Raw genomic sequence first — 18,951 nt, 5'->3', positions numbered from 1 at the left:
TCTCACAGTCTGGATGTATCTTGATTGTTTTTTCAAGGTGACATTCCCATATTTCCTTAAACTGGAACTTAACTCTTTAACATTAAAAAAAAAAAAAGTAAAAATAAACAAGTGAAACTAAGTTTACTAATGTATTCTATCTAAAGCAGTGAATTCAAAACTGCTTATAGTTTGAATATAGTTGAGTATTATAGTTTTAACAAGTAATTAATATAGAAGTTATGGAGATATTTTACATTTTTTATAGTAAGCCTTGGAAAGCTGGTATGTGTTTTTCCTTTTTTGTTTTTTTCTTTAACATCATTGTTCATCGGATATATACAAATTAAAACCAGAATGACCAAAATAAAAATAGTAGCACCATCAAATGTTGGTGAGGAAGCAGAGACATTGGATCATAATTTCGGGAAAATATACCAGACGATGTGAAAATTACGTTCACACAAAAACCTGTACGGTAATTTTAATAGCAGATTTTATACTTAATAGTCTCAAACTAGAAACAACCCAGATGTCCTTTGAATGGTGAATGGTTAAGCAACCTGTAATAAGTACTTCATACCTTCATACCATGAAATACTAAGGGAAAAAAAGGAACAAACTAGTGATAATATGCAAGAACTTGGATGAATCTGAGGAAACTATGATGAGCAAAGAAAGCAAGCCAATGTCAAAAAGTTACATATTGTATGATTCTATTTATTATAACATGCTTGAAATTACCAAGTTAGAGAAGGGAAGAACAGATTAGCGGCTGCCAGGGGTTAGCAGTGAGGTGGGGGAGGGAACAAGAGAGAAGTGGGTAGAGCTGTAAACGGTCACAGCAGGATCTATGAGGTGACAGTATTTTATATTGACTGGGATGGTAGACGCATGAAGTGCACGTGTTGAAATAGCATAGAACTAAAGATAAACACACACGCTTCTCGCGTTTTACAGGCCTCACTCAGGTTAGGTCAGGTCACGTGCACAGCAGCCGCGTGTGGCAGTGATGAGTGGGCAGCACAGCTCTAGAGGCGTGATTGGATTTGGGATAAATAGTCTTTATTTTTTGAATTGATGATGCTCCCTACTGCATCTCATCATGTCCCACTATGAGATGCTAACCGTGCTCCTGTGTCGAAGGCGTTGGCTGCCAGGTTTGCCCGTGGTGTGAGGGGTCCTGCCCTCCGCAGGCACCGAGCAAGCACCCTGTCCCCCGCAAGCCTCCCCTCATGGCTTTAGAATGATGGCCTCTTTCTCAATGCTGGTGGTCACGTCAGGTTCGGGTTCGGTCTCCTTTGTTCGTGCTGTAAATATAATAAACGTTAACCTTCAAGTGTAAATGATTTAGGGCCCAGGATTATTCACGTGAGAGCAGGTGAAAGAATGCGTGACTCAGCGCGTGTTTATTGGGCGGCTGTCAGGAGTGCGACCCTGACGCCCTCTTCCATTCGCATGGATGCTGAGAACCCACACAGGGAAAGAGGTTAGTTGACACCTTTAAAAATACAACGCAATTCCAATCATGGTCTGTTTTATTACTTGCAAACTTTTGTTTTCTTGCAGAGTTGTAAATGAAGAATAACCAAGTTCTCATCTCCATTTTTTTTTTTTTTTTTTTTTTTTTTTTTTTTTTTTTACAAAACCAGGTGTCCACAAGAGAAGCCAACACCAGGGACCTGATGATATTTACCTGGATGACCTAAAGGCACTAGAACCTGAGGTTGCAGCTCTCTATTTCCCCAAAAGGTAGTGGATTTTATATTGAAGAGTGGGCAGCTCTGAAATATTCTCGATGTTTCTAGAGCAAAGCATTCTGTCTGAGAAAAAGGAGCAAGGGCATGGTATCCTTTAGCTAAGTTGGATGATTGCTTCAGATTTTGGAAAATTCAGAAATTGTGCATGTGTTGTTTTGAGTATAGTGATTTGAAATTAATAATTTACCTATTTATGAAAATATTTTCAATACAGTAAGAAGGTAAGGTGCACTAGTGAAGCCTACATAAGGCCCTAACAGTGGACATGACTTCAGTTTAGCACCTCCTGTTCATTAGCATTTGTTTCCTTTACTATGTGTTTTAAAGGTAAAATATCTTTATTCAGAGATGCTTTACAAAGGAGGCCTCCACTCTTCAGTGAGTCTACACTTGCAGTCCTGGGTCTGGTGGGGCCCCTTCCAGGGCCTGTGCACCCCTGGAGCTCAGCTCTCGGCACCCCCTGGCACCCCCTCCCCCTTCTCCTCCGTGGCTCTCACCTTGGAATAACACTGAGATCTCAGCAGCGATAGACTTGCGCTGTTTTCCCAAGGTCACTTCCATTCTTGGGGAAATTCCATGATAATACTCTATCTATGATTATAAAAAACAGTTTACTTTTCTCGTGAGAAGTATGGCTTGAATATACTGAGCCATAGTCACACATAATTAAACATTTTTAGGTAAATTATTGAAAAGCATGTCTTAAGTTTTTATTTAAAATAGAAAGATGGGATTGAAAAGAAGATACTTAAATTTTTACAGATATTTTTGGAAGATCCTTAAAACTCCTTCCTAGCTTTCTGCCCTACATTTGTCTCCAAGTATCCACTTCTTTTGAAGTAATAGCTGGATTTTTAAGGTGAGAGAACTGAAAACTGGTCCTTTTTTTTTTTCCAATAAGAAAGTTAAAATGTAAGCTGTCTTAAAATTATCTCTTTGTTTCCAATCTCCCAGTCCTTAATCATTTATTTACACTGGGATTCCTAAGACAGATTTCTTAGTTTTCCTTTTAAAAAACGGGGAAGCGTGACTACTGCAGTGGGGCCTCCCTGTGCTGTTATAACTTCACCATCTGGGACCGTTGCCATTCACCAAGCAGGCCTCTTACCTCAGAAGCTGGTTGTTTCTTGAGACATTCATAAACATTTAGAGACAGTGAGATTATTGAAATGCTCGTAAGCATTTGTTTTATCATCGTGACCATCGCCGTCTTGACTGAATAGCCAGTATTTGTAATTAGAGCCCAACTTTACCCTAAATCACATCAGTCTCATGGGTTTGGCGGCCTGTTGAGTCAGGTGGGTCCTCTGTATTTAAGTGGTGGCGTCGGTGAGGGTCACACCAGCTGCTCTGACTGATAGAACTCCAGACCTTGGTGGCTTGACCACAGCAGTTTATTTCTTGCTCACGTGATGCTGTTCTAGTACTGGTGTTTGGTGGGAGGCCTTGCACACAGGGGCTCAGGAGCGCAAGCTCCTTCCATCCTGAGACTCCACCGTGCCCTCTGGGGCCTCACTGGGGAAAGGAGAGGATCACCCGGGGCAGTTTATTCAGGGGCCCAGCTTGGGAAGGACACAGCACACGCCTTCTGTCCACATGGACAGCTCAGTCATCTGATCAAGTGGCCGCACGTGACTGCAGGGGGACCTAGCCGTGTGCCTAGGAGGTTGAAGACAAGGGTGTTTGTGTTTTACCCCAGGGGTCGGCCTGCAATGGGACCCCAGCATAACAGCACGTTTTGCTGCTTTATGTGGCTTTGGCTTCTTCACCATTTTCAGTGAGGAACACATTCTGTTGATCCGATTGATCTCAATATTGTGATATGTGTGTACATTGCTCTTTAGGAGAGAGAATTCCCAAAAACCTGATTCCCAAAAACCTAAAGTTTTCTTCAAAGGCTCAAATACAAAACATGGTCCTGTTCGAAACCGCTTTCTATTTATGACATATCTGTACTTTGCTGCCACCTACTGTTCAAATTTCAGATTTTTTCCTAAAGATCATATAACTTCACTGGATAGCATACATTCATATACGGGCTTTTTTTTAAAAAAAAGTAAAAGAATTTGAAAATTCTAGAACAGTATTTCAATGTGACATTGAAATAGAGCAGTAAACATTCATGACTAAGAGACTTACGGCACCATTTCCTTGGTTTTTTTCTCTCAAACTTAACGCTCCATTACAGAAAGTTTCCTTTAGGATCAGCTTCTAAAACCTAGCTTCTGTGCCTTATTTAGAAAAGTGAAAATATTGAATACCCTCGACTTTGGTTCTGGCGCTCACTAGTGTAAGAACAGCTTATTTCTGGTTTCTCAGTACATTTCTTTATTGAGGTGTGTCTAGGCTCCTGAGAATTTTCATTTGGTTAATTTCTTTGTTCTATTTTGTGAAGTAACAGACGATTTAGAAAAGCCTTGTTTTTAAAAATAATACAACCTTGGACTACAGCATTTTCTACAGGATGTATATAGCACTGCAGCTTTTTCTAGAAAGTTAAGATCAAAAGGTTTTCAAACATCAGATTTTTCTTAATTACTCTGTGATTTTCATCATACAGATGTAAATAAATGCTTATAACTCTTTTACCCCTTTAAGTCAGAACGGCCATCTTTGAAAAGTTTGCATTATTGTGAATGACGGTAGTGATGTTTGTGACGTGTTCACTGTATTCAGTTAATTCCTCAGCAGTGCTATTAGGTTATTTTAATGTCATCTGTGATAGGATTCTCAGCACTCCCTAAGGAAAGCCGCGTCCGATGCCAGGTCAGCCTGCTCCTATTCAAAGCGCCCAGGGAGCCCCGTGGTTGGAAAGCTGGGAACGCGGGCAGTTGTGTGAAGGCCCATGCTTTTCTCCCGCAGCGAGTCGGAGCCCGGCTCCAGGCAGTGGCCCGAGGCCGACACGCTCTCTGGCTCCCAGTCCCCACAGTCTGTGGGCAGCGCGGCCGCCGACAGCGGCACCGAGTGCCTCTCGGACTCTGCCATGGACCTGCCCGACGTCACCCTGTCCCTCTGCGGCGGCCTCAGTGAGAACGGGCAGATTTCTAAAGGTAGGCCAGCGGCCACGCCTGCCCCGCTGAGAAGGCGGCCTCGAGCCGTTGTGGGAATCCAGCTCGCGGGGTCTTGTGCAGGTCACTGGGGTCCCCCTCTGCTGTCGGACTCTTGGCCCTTCACTTAGGTACCTCGTGTTGGGGTGACGCCACAGGTAAGTGGGTGGGAGAGGGCGCGTGTCTGGGGCCGAGGTCTCGGGCGGCCCGCCTGCTGGGCGGCCGGGGTCAGCGCAGCTCTGGCCACCGTCTCTTCTGTAAGGTTGTTGGAAGAATAGTTGTGGGACTGGGGCCTGGCTGCCCTGAGCCTGAGACAGGAGAGGAGGGCCTGAGGCTGCCAAAATTGATTGTCTTCTGAGTAGATGGATGTTTCTGGCTAAAGGTAGAAGGGATTACTTTCTGTCTCGTCTTGAGAGTTGGTCCAGGAGCGTAAAGGTGCTCAAGACGAGGGAGCTGCTTAGCGGGGCCGGTTCAGACGACTCTGCTGTGGCTTGAGCAGCCGTGTGTACATCTGTCCCAAGTGTTTTGGCCTTTCTGGTTTTCCCTCCTTTTGTAAACTGGACTCTTCTTAACGTTTTCTCAGTTTGGCTAGTGGCCCCTGATGGACTTTCCTCTAAGGAAAGATTTTCTTTTTACAACTAACATCATCCTTCATCTTCTGCATGTGGCAGGCCAGGCACCCTGAGCCTCACGTCTGTGCTTCCCTGAATCTTCTTTTTCTTAGGGTCACGGGGTAATCACTGTGCCTCTTTTCCACCTCTTAATTCTATTTGTTTGTTTCACTTTTTGCTAGAAATTAAGAGCGTGTTATTATGGCCAGTGGTTCCTTCTAGGGACAAAGTTAAATAGGTCACATTTTAATTATAATCCTCATAAGCCTTCACTTTAAAAAATATAGGTGGAGGAGGGGATATACAATTTATATAAACGATAAAATTTATACTTAAAAAGAATATTGTTCACTTAGAGTTTGTCATTGGGGGAGACAGAAATGGCCAGTAAAAGTAATAAATACACAGATTGCCAGGAGGAACAACCCCAGGGAGAATTGTCTCTGTTGGCCTGCATTAGAGCGCAGGGTTGCGATCAGCATACAGAAATTCATGCACAGTTCTCGTTTATTCTGCAAGAGCTTGGCATTTATTTCTTGACGAGACCCTACGCCAAATTCTGGTGTGTGTTTGGTTTTTTTCCTCCAAGCATTGTAAAATGTTTTGATTGTTTTTTCTAACGTAGCTTGTACTTGTGCACTTAACGCTGTAAGACCCCCACGAGTATTCCCCAGTTATGCAGTCTCTCCTGCTTAGAAGAACGAAGCTCACAGTTTTCACTGGTTATGGAGTGGAGTGTGTGCATGTCTGTGCCTTCGTATCTTCCTCCCTCTCGCCACGTCTGTAATCTGTTTTCCTAGGAGTCCTGGTTTATCCCTTTCTCCCGTTTTTCTTTGGTTGGTTGGTTGGTTGGTTTTTGGTTTTCGGTTTTGTTTTTTCCCATCTGCGGGAGGAGTGGTAGCAGAGGGGGAGTAGAAAAGAAGTGTTCTTTCTTGTCCTGGGAAAAAAAAACCCTCAAGTGTCTGACATTTGCTTTTGATGCATATAGAAAAGTTAGTTGTTGGGTTTTTTGTTTGTTTGTTTTAAAGGACTTTTTTTTATCTTTACAGTCCCTTCAATGTAGAGAGTATTGTGATAATCTCATATGGGTATTTATTTATGTAATCTCTAACCAAATGGATAATTATTGTTTTACACTGCAGAGAAATTTATGGAGCATATCATTACTTACCATGAATTTGCAGAAAACCCTGGACTTATAGACAATCCCAACCTTGTAATACGGATATATAACCGGTAAATACTCTTGCTTTTGTAATTATTAAATACTCTTGCAGGGTTTTTTCCTCAAGTGCTGTTTTTAACCATTACAGTCTTTCTTGCTATAAAATATGCATTTCACATAAACGGGCTAATGGGCAGTGGAGTGACTTTGAAGTGAAGGTAAAGCCTCAGCTTTATTTTCAAATGATGCGTTGAAATGCTACTCTCTTTTATATTGGGTGGGCCAAAAAGTGCTTTCGGTTTTTTAAGTAAAATTAAAGGCACATTTTTCATTTTCACCAAGAACTTTATTGAACAACATATCACCCTTTTGTTCCACTACCTTCTGCCATTTTTCAGGCAACTTCGTAATTCCATATTCCCAAAACTTTTTATCTTTTTTGAGCAAGGAACTGTTCCAGGTGCCTTTTACAGTCTTCCAGGGAATTGAAATTTTCTTCCATTAAGAGAATTTTGTAAAGAGCTAAATACATGGAAATCCGAAGGTGCAATGTCTGGTGAATATGGCAGATGAATCAGAACTTCCCAGCCAAGCTGTAACAGTTTTTGCTGGTCATCAAAGAAACACGCGGTCTTGTGTTATCCTGATGGAAGATTACGCGTTTTCTGTTGACTAATTCTGGTCGCTTTTCGTCAAGTGCCGCTTTCAGTTGGTCTAATTGGGAGAGGTACTTGTTGGAATTAATCATTTGGTTTTCCGGAAGGAGCTCATAATAGAGGACTCCCTTCCAACCCCACCATATACACAACATCACCTTCTTTGGATGAAGACTGGCCTTTGGTGTGGTTGGTGGTGGTTCATTTCGTTTGCCCCACGCTCTCTTCCATTCCACATTGTTGTACAGTATCCACTTTTCATCACCCATCACAATTTGCTTTAAAAACAGAACGTTTTCATTACATTTCAGTAGAGAATCACATGCAGAAATATGGTCAAGAAGGTTTTTTTCCCTTAACTTATGTGGAACCCAAACATCAAAGCGATTCACATAACCAGGCTGGTGCAAATGATTTTCATATTCATATTTTGAGTATGTCACTATCTCCCATGTGGTATAACGTTGATTGTTCTCAATTATGGTTTTGGTTTGATCGCTGTCAACTTCAGCTGGTCTACCCTGACTGTGGAGCATCATCCAGCGAAAATCTCCAGCACGAAACTTCACAAACCACTTTTGAAACGTTCAGTCAGTCACAGCACCTTCTCCATACACTGCACAAATCTTTTTGTGCATTTCAGTTGCATTTTTACCTTTCTTGAAATCATAAAGCATATGCTGAAAATGTTGCTTTTTTCTTCCATCTTCAGTGTTAAAATGGCTACACAAAAATTCACCAATTTTGATGTCTTTCTTTCTTTCTTTCAAATTTATTTATTTATTTATTTATTTTTGGTTGCACTGGGTCTTCATTGCTGCACACGGGCTTTCTCTAGTTGCGGCGAGTGGGGGCTACTCTTCGTTGTGGTGTGTGGGCTTCTCATTGCAGTGGCTTCTCTTGTTGCGGAGCACGGGCTCTAGGTGCGTGGGCTTCAGTAGTTGTGGCGTGCAGGCTCAGTAGTTGTGGCTCACGAGCTCTAGAGCGCAGGCTCAGTAGTTGTGGCGCACGGACTTTGTTGCTCCTCAGCATGTGGGATCTTCCTGGACCAGGGATCAAACCCGTGTCCCCTGCATTGGCAGGCGGGTGCTTAACCACTGCGCCACCAGGGAAGCCCCATAAGTCTTTTTTTAAATGCATGTTGGTGTGACACCTGTCACAATACAATCTAACAAAATTGTTTCAAATGAAGTTAAAGACAACTGAGCGCTACTAGAGCCATCCTACGGAAAAAAACGAGCAAACCTTTTGGCCCACCCAAAGTTTGGCTTGAAGCAAAGATTGCTTATGTGGCAAGCAACTGAGCTGATCATCTTTTCATTGGAGAGAATACGGCATTTTATGTGGTATTTCTCCCTCCCGCCCTCTCCTCTCTTGTGTGACGGCCTTGCACGGTTTTACTCTCACAGGTACTACAACTGGGCGTTGGCGGCTCCCATGATCCTCAGCCTGCAGGTCTTCCAGAAGAGCTTACCTAAGGTGAGCTGCTCCGCTGTGTTTCGCCCCCTCAGAGGTATCTACAGCATGTAGTGCTTCGAAAAATCCGGGTGTGCATATTTCTAAACTGGGTACTGTTCAGTTTTATTTAATATTCTAAAATTAATATTATCACTCAAATGATCTCATACCCCAAAGTGTAGGAAATTAGCTGGGCTGCCATATCTTTGCCATTTTTACTAGATATTTATACCGGTTCCTGATGGTATATAAAGGTTGAGAGATTTTACTAATTGTTAGTTAAATATAGAATAAATGAAAACATTTCCTCCCATTAATATGGAAAGAAGCAGCAAGAAGAGGGTGATGGGGCCACCAGAAACGTGGCATGGGTGTGATTCATTCAGCTTGTGGTTAAAAAGTCTGTTATGTAGAACCTAAAGCTTTGCTTTGAATCTGTCCACCAAGACGACATCATCAGCCTAGCTGGTCCTCATAACTCACGAGAACCACATTTCCCAAGGGTAGAGAAATGAGAGCAGGCTGCCTGCCAGCCCCTAAGAGGGCTGCTCCTACGTAGCCAGACCACCCAATCTCATACCACAGAACTGCCACAAAAGAGGACACGGTCTGTCTTTCAGAGGAGTCTGGGAGGTGTGGAAAGCGTTGCTCACCGTCCTGTACGTTAATGGTTGAAAGGAGTCGAGTGCCTTGTGACTGACAGATGGCTAGACTCACCTGTGTTGATTGTTTTCAGGCCACAGTTGAGTCCTGGGTCAAAGATAAGATGCCAAAGAAATCTGGTCGCTGGTGGTTTTGGCGTAAGAGAGAGAGCATAACCAAACAGGTAACTGAGCTGGAAGTAGTCCTTTCCATGGGCTGAAAAGAAGTGAATCTTTGGTTTATTCAAAAAAAAAAAACCTTTTTGCCAAGCACAAGTCAAGTTGGGCCACATAATCCTCTTTTAATAATAGTAGTCACCATATTTGAACAGTTACGTGTGCAAGTCTGATGCTAGGTGCTTCACATGCATTACCTCTCACCTTTACTACAGCCCAACAGTATAGGTGTTTGGATTCCTGTTTTACAGGTGAGGAAACTGGAGCATGAGGAGGTGATGTAGCTTGACTGAGGGCACATAACTGGTGAGGGCTGGAGCTGGGGTGTGACCTTAAGTCTACCCCCAGAGCTTATGCCATTTCCACCGCGTTGCGTCACCGGATGGAAGCCAGAGCTTGCCACCTTCCCCCGCTGGAGGGTGGGGCATCAGTCGCCTCTGTTCTGCAGGTCCAGCATCCCTGCCATGCACCTAGTTGTATTATACTGTGTGACTGAGCTGGTGCTCTCTCAACAACTCCTGCCCCTGACTTTGTGGCGGCAGCTTTTTGCACAAACAGTATATGACTTCTCTCTCAGGTTTCCGTCCTTTTGGCTCAAACTAGAGGAAGTTTGTTTCCTAAGCGTTTTTAAGTTGTGGATTCAGAAAGCGGTTTTGCTCGTTCCTGGAGAGAGCTACTGATGAATTTTTGCTTGACCGTAGGGGGAGAACTGCACATTGTCATTGTTATCTTGCCGTTCCAGCTGCCAGAGACCAAGGAAGGGAAATCGGAGGAGCCGCCAGCCATCGACCGGCCGTCGAGCGCGAAGGAGCCGGCCAGTGGCAGGTGGGGGCCCCCGGTCTCTCCAGGCTCCCCCGCCTCGGCCATTGCATTCAAGCTGATGTTGGCCGTTTTGTTTAATTCTTAGTCAGAAATGTCTTTGTCCTGTGGACGTGCATGACAGTCGGTGGCTTCCTTCTGCTGCTCAGTTAGCAGATGATAACTTCCGCTTTTCTTTAAAAAAATATCATCAGCTTCGGGACTTTCCTGGCGGTCCAGTGTTAGGACTCAGCACTCTCACTGCTGGGGCCCCGGGTTCAGTCCCTGGTCAGGGAACCAAGATCCCGCAAGCCATGCCGTGGTGTGTGTGTGTGTGTGTGTGTGTGTGTGCGTGCGTGCGTGCGTGTGTGTGTGTGTGTGTGCGCGCGCGCGCGCTCGGATGCCCAATGCAGGCCTTGTGAGATGTGCTGTCCCTGGTGCCCTGCTCCCTGGCTGTCAGGCACAGAGGAGAGACGTAACAGGATCTGAGTTGGGCGTGGGTCCCTTTCATTTCTTGGAAGGAGTAGAGGTGCCTTGGACGTGTGGATTGGCTGCCCCAAGGGGAGGTGCTGCCCTGTTTCTTCCCCCATCAGGTTCTTTTCTCTTCCCGATCTCTAAACACGGGTTTATCTGTCTTCTTGCTCTTTACCCTCTTCTTTTGAAAGGACTGTATAAAATCTTGTTAGTTTCTTAAATCACTAAGAAAGGTTCTAAAGATGTGTATCTTTAGAAACATACATATCCCTTTCAACAAGAATCAGCGGACCTAGTAGCATTCACTGGTTGTAGCAGAAAATGGCCAGTCACAGTGGGCGAGTCACCGCCGGCCAGTCGTAGAGGGAGGGAGGGATACGCCGGTGTGGACCCTGGGTCTGGGGAAGGGCTCCTCCTAGAATGGATTTGGGATCTCTTTCTCTTCTTGATCCTAAATGAAAAGCTGTCGTCTGTAAAACGTCCTGCTGCCTCTTCAGTAACAGGGTTGTGTTGAACAGGCCGGCTGAGGAAGACTCATCGAGTGACGAGGGGTCCCAGGAGCTGGAAGAATCCATCCAAGTGGACCCCATCCCTACGGAGCCGCCGAGCCACAGCAGCACCACCTCCTATAAGAAGTCTCTTCGTCTGTCCTCAGACCAGATCGTGAGTTGCATGTGGTCTGGGTGGATCCAAGTCACATGAGCTCAGTAACTGTTTAACTCGACGGGTCTCCTCTCCTGTCCACCTGGCCCCAAGCCTTACACACGCGGCCCAGCGTGTGGTCGTGGAAATGCTCACATACGTCCGGGAGAGCAGCGTCCCTCACACCGGGACCACCAGGACCACCTGAGGACCTGCAGCACGCTTCTTCCTCCTCCAGCCCCGGGCCTCCCACCTCCGTGTCTGGGAGTGAACCAGGGCATCTGTGTTCTCAGCCCGTTTCCAGGATGAATCTTGTACATCTGGCCCGGCACTGGGCCACACACTGTCTTTTAGGAGCCACAGCCATAGGGAAATGACGTTTTCTTACTTGGATGCAGTTTCCCCCTTGCTGTTTATTTCCCGCTCCCTGACTTCCACCCATTTTCAATATGAAATTGTCCTTCTGTGCTCCAGGGCAGTCCCGGGTACAAAGGAAAAGGTTGGCGGTGGGGGGGTGGTTGTGATCAGAAAAGTGCCTGGCACCTAACACATGGTTCAGGCAGTGGCTCGTGTGAGCCACGGGCGCAGCCCTGGGCCATCCTTCCTGAGCTGGGGTCCCGAAACGCTGCTGCTGGTTTGGGGAATGTTCAGATTCTGTTCCAAAACTGTGTTTTCTGCTGATTTTCTTTGCTTTTTTTTTTTTTGTTAACAGTTACTATGTCTTGTGTATTTCCGTCCATTCTTTCTGTGTTCACACACACACATGTATATATTTAAGAGGCTGGGATCCTTTTTCACGTAACATTGTGTCATAAGCAATTTCTCTGACCACGTATTCCTGGGAAGTGTGACTTCATTGTTGCATGTAATTCCATCAGAGTGATGTGCCGTGAATTTTCAGAAGTCTCTGGTTTTGTTTATTCTTACACTTTTTATAAAAGGCAAAACTGAAGCTCCAAGACGGCCCAAATGACGTCGTGTTCAGCATTACAACCCAGTATCAAGGCACCTGCCGCTGTGCGGGGACCATTTACCTGTGGGACTGGAACGACAAGGTCATCATTTCTGACATCGACGGGACGATAACCAAGTAAGCAGGAGCCTTGGGGTGACAGGGAAGGGCGCCCAGCTCAGTGTGTGGTGGACGGGGGGGGTGGGTCCCTCACCTGGGCAACCAGCCACCATCAGGAGAGTTTTTAAACTATACACACTGAGACGTCCTGAGTGCGGTCCCCACAGAGTCATGTTATGGAGGGAGGAAATAGGTGGGACTGTACAGACGTAACGTCAAAAATAACACTTGGGGAATTCCCTGGAGGCCCAGTGGTTACGAGTGCGGTGGCCCAGGTTCAGTCCCTGGTTGGGGAACTGAGAATCCCACAGGCCGTGCAGCGCAGCCAAAAAATAATAATAATAATGATAACTTCGGGGAGGATTTAGTTATTTGGTTTCCAAATTCTGGTATGGGGGGGAGGAAGAAGCTGTTGAGATTAGGGAGGAGAAAAACAGGATGTGTGGTTGTCAATTCCCTCATGTCTGATGGCTCTTCTGGAAGCTCCTGGTGGGGTCCTTGTCTCCTGTGCACAGGCCAAGGAAACCGCCGTTGGGGATTGTCCCTCCACCCCTCCCCCATCCGGCAGCTGCTGGCAGCTGGTATTTAACTAAATAGGTAAACACTTGGCTTTATATGCTTGATTCCTGATACCTTTTTCTGTTTCTGCCCTCTTAGGTCTGATGCTTTAGGACAGATCCTTCCACAGCTGGGTAAAGACTGGACTCATCAGGGTATCGCAAAGCTCTACCATTCCATCAACGAGTAGGTATCCCGACCCACGTGTCTGGTGAGCTAGAAGTTTGCTTGAACTATAGAAAGAGAGTGTTCATCAGCCAGCCCACAGAAATCTTGTTCATGAGCCAGCTGTTCGCGCTCCCCTTGCCCACCCCTTCCTAGAGCCTCACGCAGGGGAAAGCGTGCGCCACCGTCTGGGGGACAGGGGCTCTGTGCCTGGCATGGTATGCGCTCTTACGCATGGTAACCTCGTCATCTTGTTTCCACAGGGCTGTGGGTTGTAGGCACTGCCTGTGTCTGTAATCATAGCTGTACTTGGGGGTTTTAGCTGTAATTTAACAAGAGAGCCAATTTTCAGTTTTGGTTTTTTGAGTATTTTTAATTGTATTTCTTGAAGTAGGTTATACATGCATGCATGGGGGAATCAATTTACCATGGGGTCCTCTCTGTCAGAGTACTTTTTTTGTGAGAAAATAGTGCCGTGGCCTTTGTGGGATCCCAGTACCTATGAGTTAAGTTTATCTGCAGAATTACAGTGTCTTAAGCACAAGTTGAAAATGTCATAATATGAAAATTATGAGTATGTCAGTTACCCAGGTAAAGTTTTGCTCCTTGTTTTATAGAATGATTTGCATTCTGGAAATTGCCTATACAAGTAAAATTCTTTGTATCTTTCATCTATAACAGATCGTTTAAAGATAACCTCAAATTTTTGTCTGTTTTGTAATTTGGCTTCCATGGACCAGATGCTGAAGCTATATCATTACTTGTAAATTTAGCATAATCCCTAGTTGCATGTACCTCCATTTTCCCCCCATGGTGTTTTTGATGGAATGGTGAGATCTTTATAATCCTAACAATTTTTCTATTAAATTTAAGAATTTGATTTTCATAGTAAACGAGAGGAACTTTATTTGGGCCTTTAAAAAGAAAAACGCATTTTTCCCCCTTTAGCCAAAGCACACGGACTAAACAGGACGCGTTCTCTTTCAGGAATGGCTACAAGTTCCTATACTGCTCCGCCCGCGCCATCGGCATGGCCGACATGACCCGCGGCTACCTGCACTGGGTCAACGACAAGGGCACGATCCTGCCCCGCGGCCCCCTGATGCTGTCCCCCAGCAGCCTGTTCTCCGCCTTCCACAGGTGCCTCTGTGTGCGTATGCGTGTGTGTGCGTGCATCTGCGCGCGCACGGGGGCCTGACACGACTGTATCTGTTGCGGAGCTTCTGCATCTTGGTTCCATATTGTTCTAACTCACACATAGCTCACCTGGTCTGTGTCAGACATGGTTGAGAAGTCAGGTTGGCAAAGAAGGAGAAAGATACCGGTTATGAAGGATTAAAAAAATTGGGTGGTTGTGAGCACTATAAAATCTTTTTAGGACCACATACCAAGGAAAACTACCATTTTGGATTTGGTGATTGTATTTCCTTCTCCTAGGGAAGTAATAGAAAAGAAACCAGAGAAGTTCAAAATTGAGTGTCTAAATGATATCAAGAATCTCTTTGCCCCGTCTAAGCAGCCCTTCTATGCGGCCTTTGGAAACCGTCCAAATGTAAGTGTGTCTTCTGGGCTACACGTTCGGATGCGGTGTGTGAAAGTCAGAGGAGTGTACTTTTAGGGTATAGCCCTGTGTTAATTCTCAGACCAGTTGTATAGGCACAACGAATGTCTGTTCTGCTGAGTAGGCTTTCAATTTGTCTTTGTAAATTTTCTCCAGCGGTTGGGAAGGGCCTGTCAGAGGAGATGTGCTCCAGAAGGTAGGTGTGTGACAAAGGGCGTGCCCTCTGTCTCTGTGGCTTCAGTTCCGTTTCCTCAAGCAGTTCCGACTCATGTTCTGAGGGATTCTAAGCCGAGCCTTGGATTCGCCCCAGAACCAGGTCTCGAGGGCCCCCCTTGATTACCGCTTCCCCTCTCCTGCTCCGGGGCCCCTGGCGTCTCCATGGCGTCCAAGTTTTCTGGCTTCCCGAGCGCCCTCTGCGGTGGCTCTGCTCTTCAGTTTGTGTGTGTCTAAAGCTCGGCTCCAGCGGCAAAGCTGCGCCGCGCCAGCTCCACGTGATTTCCATACGCCGTCTCCTGTCAAGGCGATTCTTCTGGCTCGCAGGAACCGCAGGACCGTCTCCTCATTTCTTCGGTCCGTAATCACCCTGCCCCGTGTTTTCTGCTGCAGGATGTCTACGCTTACACACAAGTTGGAGTTCCAGACTGCAGGATCTTCACCGTGAACCCCAAGGGTGAGCTGATACAAGAAAGGACCAAAGGAAACAAGTCATCGTAAGTGCGTTCCCACTTCTCAGCCTGGAGCCCTGCAGCCAGGGGCTAAGAATCAGAACTGCACCTGCCTTTGGAGGCTTTCCCCTCTGCCGGGGTATCTTCTCCTCTGCCGTAGCTGTTGGGGGGATTGCTGAGGAGCCTAGACTTTGAAGAGGGAGGTGGTGCCCTGAGAAGGAGGCCTGTCTGGGATCCTTCCCATCTGGGGAATCTGAGTAACTGGCTGCACAACCTACAGTTTGTGCTCGCAGATCAACTGATGAGTAACAGCTGGTGTGTTTCCTCCCCAATTCCTCCTGCCAGGTATCACAGACTGAGTGAGCTCGTGGAACACGTGTTCCCACTTCTCAACAAGGAACAGAACTCCGCCTTTCCCTGCCCGGAGTTCAGCTCCTTCTGCTACTGGCGAGACCCGATCCCTGAGGTGGACCTGGACGACCTGGCCTGAGGCCGCACCTCCAGTGGGAGGTCCTCCGTCGCTCGCCTCGCAGCAAGGGAAGGTGACCAGCCCTTCTGCTGGACAGAGGACATGGGGGGGGGGTCCCCTCCCGGCCACAGGTGTGGGACAAGACGTGCTGACAGTCGGGCACCAGCAGGGACGGGAAAGCTGCTGGGGCTGGACCGCCTTCCCCCTTCCCCCTCCCGGGCCCTGAGGGGCTGCTGTGGGGTGCCGCGGCCAGAGCCGCGAGGGGAGCTTGGGCCTGAGGACGGAGGCCTGGGCTCCTGTCACTGGCCAGTCCTCCCACGCGCTCTGTTGTGTGCTGGGTGCTCCTTTAATTGCATAATTTAAAAAGAAGAAAAAAGAAGCTAAGAGTGGACCAAAACGTTGCACAAAGTAAAGTGTTCTAATTTCCACTGGGCAGTTGAGAGTGTTTCTAAAAAGGAGGGCTTACTTCAGGGGATCAGGGTCCAGTTGGTGATGTTGGTCCAAACCACCCATGCACATTTCTTCTGTGGGCTCCTCCCTCCCTGCTCCACGGAAACGGGACGCTTGCTCGGGCCCCCAGGGTGACAAACGTGGGCTTCGGGGGAACATGAGGTCCTTATATCATTGCCTTCTCACCTGTGACTATTCCACGGTGGGGACCTGAACTGAGGTGTCGTGTGTCAGACCGGTAGGAAGGAGCAGGTCTTGCAGGATGTATGTGATGCCCGTAAGAGCCGTCCTAGCAGCAGGAGTTGGTTAAACGACAAGGAACAGCTCTGTTCTCAGGGGGGCCTTGGAAATGCAGATGGGCACTTGTGACGGGTCCTGGGAAGGGTCCGTTCTCCGTCCCCCTGCCTGCAGCCCAGTGTCCCAGCCTGGTTGTGACAAGCTCTTGTCGGACCCGAGCAGGCCGCCCCAGGGAAGGGGGGTTCTGTCCACAAGCCTCTGCAGAGGTGAGGCTGGGCACGAGCCTGCAGAGGTGAGGCTGGGTGTGGACAGTCCCCTTGGTGTTAAAATCGAGAGCACTGTTAGAGAGGAGGCTTTCCTGGGACCAGCAGTGCCCACACACAGCCCTGCGCTGGGTGCGAAAGCAGGGAGCAGGTTCCGGGGCGGAGGGTGGGCGCCCAGTGGGAACACCGCAGAGCAGTGCAGACACAGCCCCCGGCCCCCACGGTGTCCCGTCCCCCCTGTGCTTTCCCTGTGCTGGTCTGGCAGGGGGCACATCTCCTTGTAGCCGGCTCCACCGAAATAATAACTGATCTAGAGCTGGGGACGTGGGGGCGGTTTTTTTCCAGAGTGGAGAGTTGAAAGTCCCTGACTCAGTTGAGCCGTGTTTCCCAGTGCTGTTGGGTGCAGGGACGACGGCACCGTCCCCGGAACGCAGCTCTCAGCGGCAGAGGCTGGCGGAGCCACACAGGCTTCCTCCGGTGCAAACCGTCCCACCGTGAATAGCTCAAGGCTCATCATTTAAAGAATTTATTTATGTACAGGGTCAGGGAAAGTAGGTTGTGTCTGTATGAAGTTCTGCCCAGTTAGTGAAATCCATTCCTCGTACGGTGGCCCTGCAGTTACTTCATCTCATAGATGCCATCGGCCTGTCGCCCCACGTTTGCTTTAGGCAGTTACCCTGAGCTTTGTAGGGCTTTGCTATGTGCGGTACGGAAATCTTGATAACACACCTTCTGTAGTCCTTTGTTGGCTGTCCTTTAAAGAGTTTCTGACTAGACACTTTCTTTTTCTCGATAAGCTCTTCTCTCTGGACACAGGGGCATCTTAGAGGGTCGAACCTGGGAACCCAGGTCTCCCGGCCCTGCACTGAGGGTGGCTGACCCCTCTGCCCAGGGGCCATCAGCACTAGACTTTGTCATTTTGTCACCGCAGACTGATCCAGTGGGTACATATGCTAATTAACCTGAGTCTTTTTCCTTATTTAAAGGAGTCCCTCTTGCTGAAAGTAGATGATTACTATTACTATAGTGTTAAGAAAGTATGAAGTTTGTGCTGAAAATCCATTGCCATTTGGTACAAATGACATTTGTTCTTTCTGTGAAAGAGAGATGCCCTCGAGTGTGTGTGTACACAGACCCTTCTGATGGGAGCTGAGGAAGGAGCAGCGGCCTCTCGCTGCCTTTGGGGACAGGCAGCATCCCGGGGGGCCGGTGGGGGGACGCCGAGGTGGACCGGGCTCCCCTAATCACTCTCCGCTGCTCCACTGGTGAAATGGCCGTGGCCCCTTTCCCTCTTTCCCGCCCAACCTGACTTGAATATCTGCCTTGGTGTCCGCGTGCTGAAGCTTGTATGGCTGTAGTGTTGACATCTGTATCTCTGCAGGGCTTACAAAGTGCACGCGTGGGCCCAGAGCATGCAGACTTGGCCCACGTGTCAGTATCGTGTTTGCTGTGCTTTAAAACATCTGCATAGTTTTCAACTGGAAAAAGAAAAAACTTACTAGTGTGATGTCATGAAATGAAAGCTGTTGACAATCTAGGAACAAGAGCCAGCTAACCAGCCGGAAAGTACTCATGCCTTTGGCTGCACATGGCCCTTCTGGAGTGTGTCCTTGAAGCTGCAGGCAAGACCTGAAGAAACGGGCAGAGAGTAAACTCTCATGTTTTGCAAGTTGGTGAAAACAGACTCTCCCAGGGAATTTCATCATCTTTTCAAGTATCATCATAGTTACTCTGGGAAGCCTTGTTTTCCTCTGTTTTAGGGAATGCTGGGTTTAATGAAACTGGTTAAAGATTGAGTTTTTGTTTAAGTGCTCTTTCCAGGTGAAAACTACTTTTTTGGTTTGTTTTAAAGGTAAGAAAGGGAAGGGAAAACTTTACTCTTTTAATTTAATCATTACGTTCAGTCTGTGATGACATATTTGATTATTAGGCACAGCAGTGCCACTAACAAGTTTTTTAAGTTGTCAGAAATTAATTGTAAACATCAGTTCAGTACTTAGTTTATGGCAAAGACAAGCTGTCTTAAGATAAATGGCTCATATTTTGGTGCAGTGTTTGATGTTCAAAACAAAATGGTACAACAATAAACAAATGTAAACTGAA

The 18,951-nt window shown here is 47.0% G+C and overlaps 1 protein-coding gene across 1 annotated transcript in view; it reads left to right on the top strand.

Moving 5' to 3' along the window:
• LPIN2 (lipin 2) overlaps nt 1-18,951 on the top strand; it is an 82,736-nt gene extending 63,785 nt beyond the window's left edge. Inside the window, exons 8-21 of the mRNA XM_057526200.1 lie at nt 1,320-1,468; nt 1,632-1,731; nt 4,602-4,789; nt 6,540-6,633; nt 8,628-8,697; nt 9,413-9,502; nt 10,237-10,319; nt 11,285-11,429; nt 12,350-12,498; nt 13,138-13,224; nt 14,191-14,343; nt 14,641-14,755; nt 15,371-15,474; nt 15,775-18,951. Coding sequence (XP_057382183.1) covers nt 1,320-1,468; nt 1,632-1,731; nt 4,602-4,789; nt 6,540-6,633; nt 8,628-8,697; nt 9,413-9,502; nt 10,237-10,319; nt 11,285-11,429; nt 12,350-12,498; nt 13,138-13,224; nt 14,191-14,343; nt 14,641-14,755; nt 15,371-15,474; nt 15,775-15,919 — 1,672 coding nt within the window. The 3' untranslated portion in view covers nt 15,920-18,951. The remainder of the gene's footprint in view (nt 1-1,319; nt 1,469-1,631; nt 1,732-4,601; nt 4,790-6,539; nt 6,634-8,627; nt 8,698-9,412; nt 9,503-10,236; nt 10,320-11,284; nt 11,430-12,349; nt 12,499-13,137; nt 13,225-14,190; nt 14,344-14,640; nt 14,756-15,370; nt 15,475-15,774) is intronic.

This window comes from Balaenoptera acutorostrata, chromosome 13, assembly GCF_949987535.1.
Source record: "Balaenoptera acutorostrata chromosome 13, mBalAcu1.1, whole genome shotgun sequence".
Lineage (NCBI taxonomy): Eukaryota > Metazoa > Chordata > Mammalia > Artiodactyla > Balaenopteridae > Balaenoptera > Balaenoptera acutorostrata.
The sequence above is the reverse complement of the archived record's forward strand: the minus strand, read 5'-3'. Positions and strand labels throughout refer to the sequence as shown.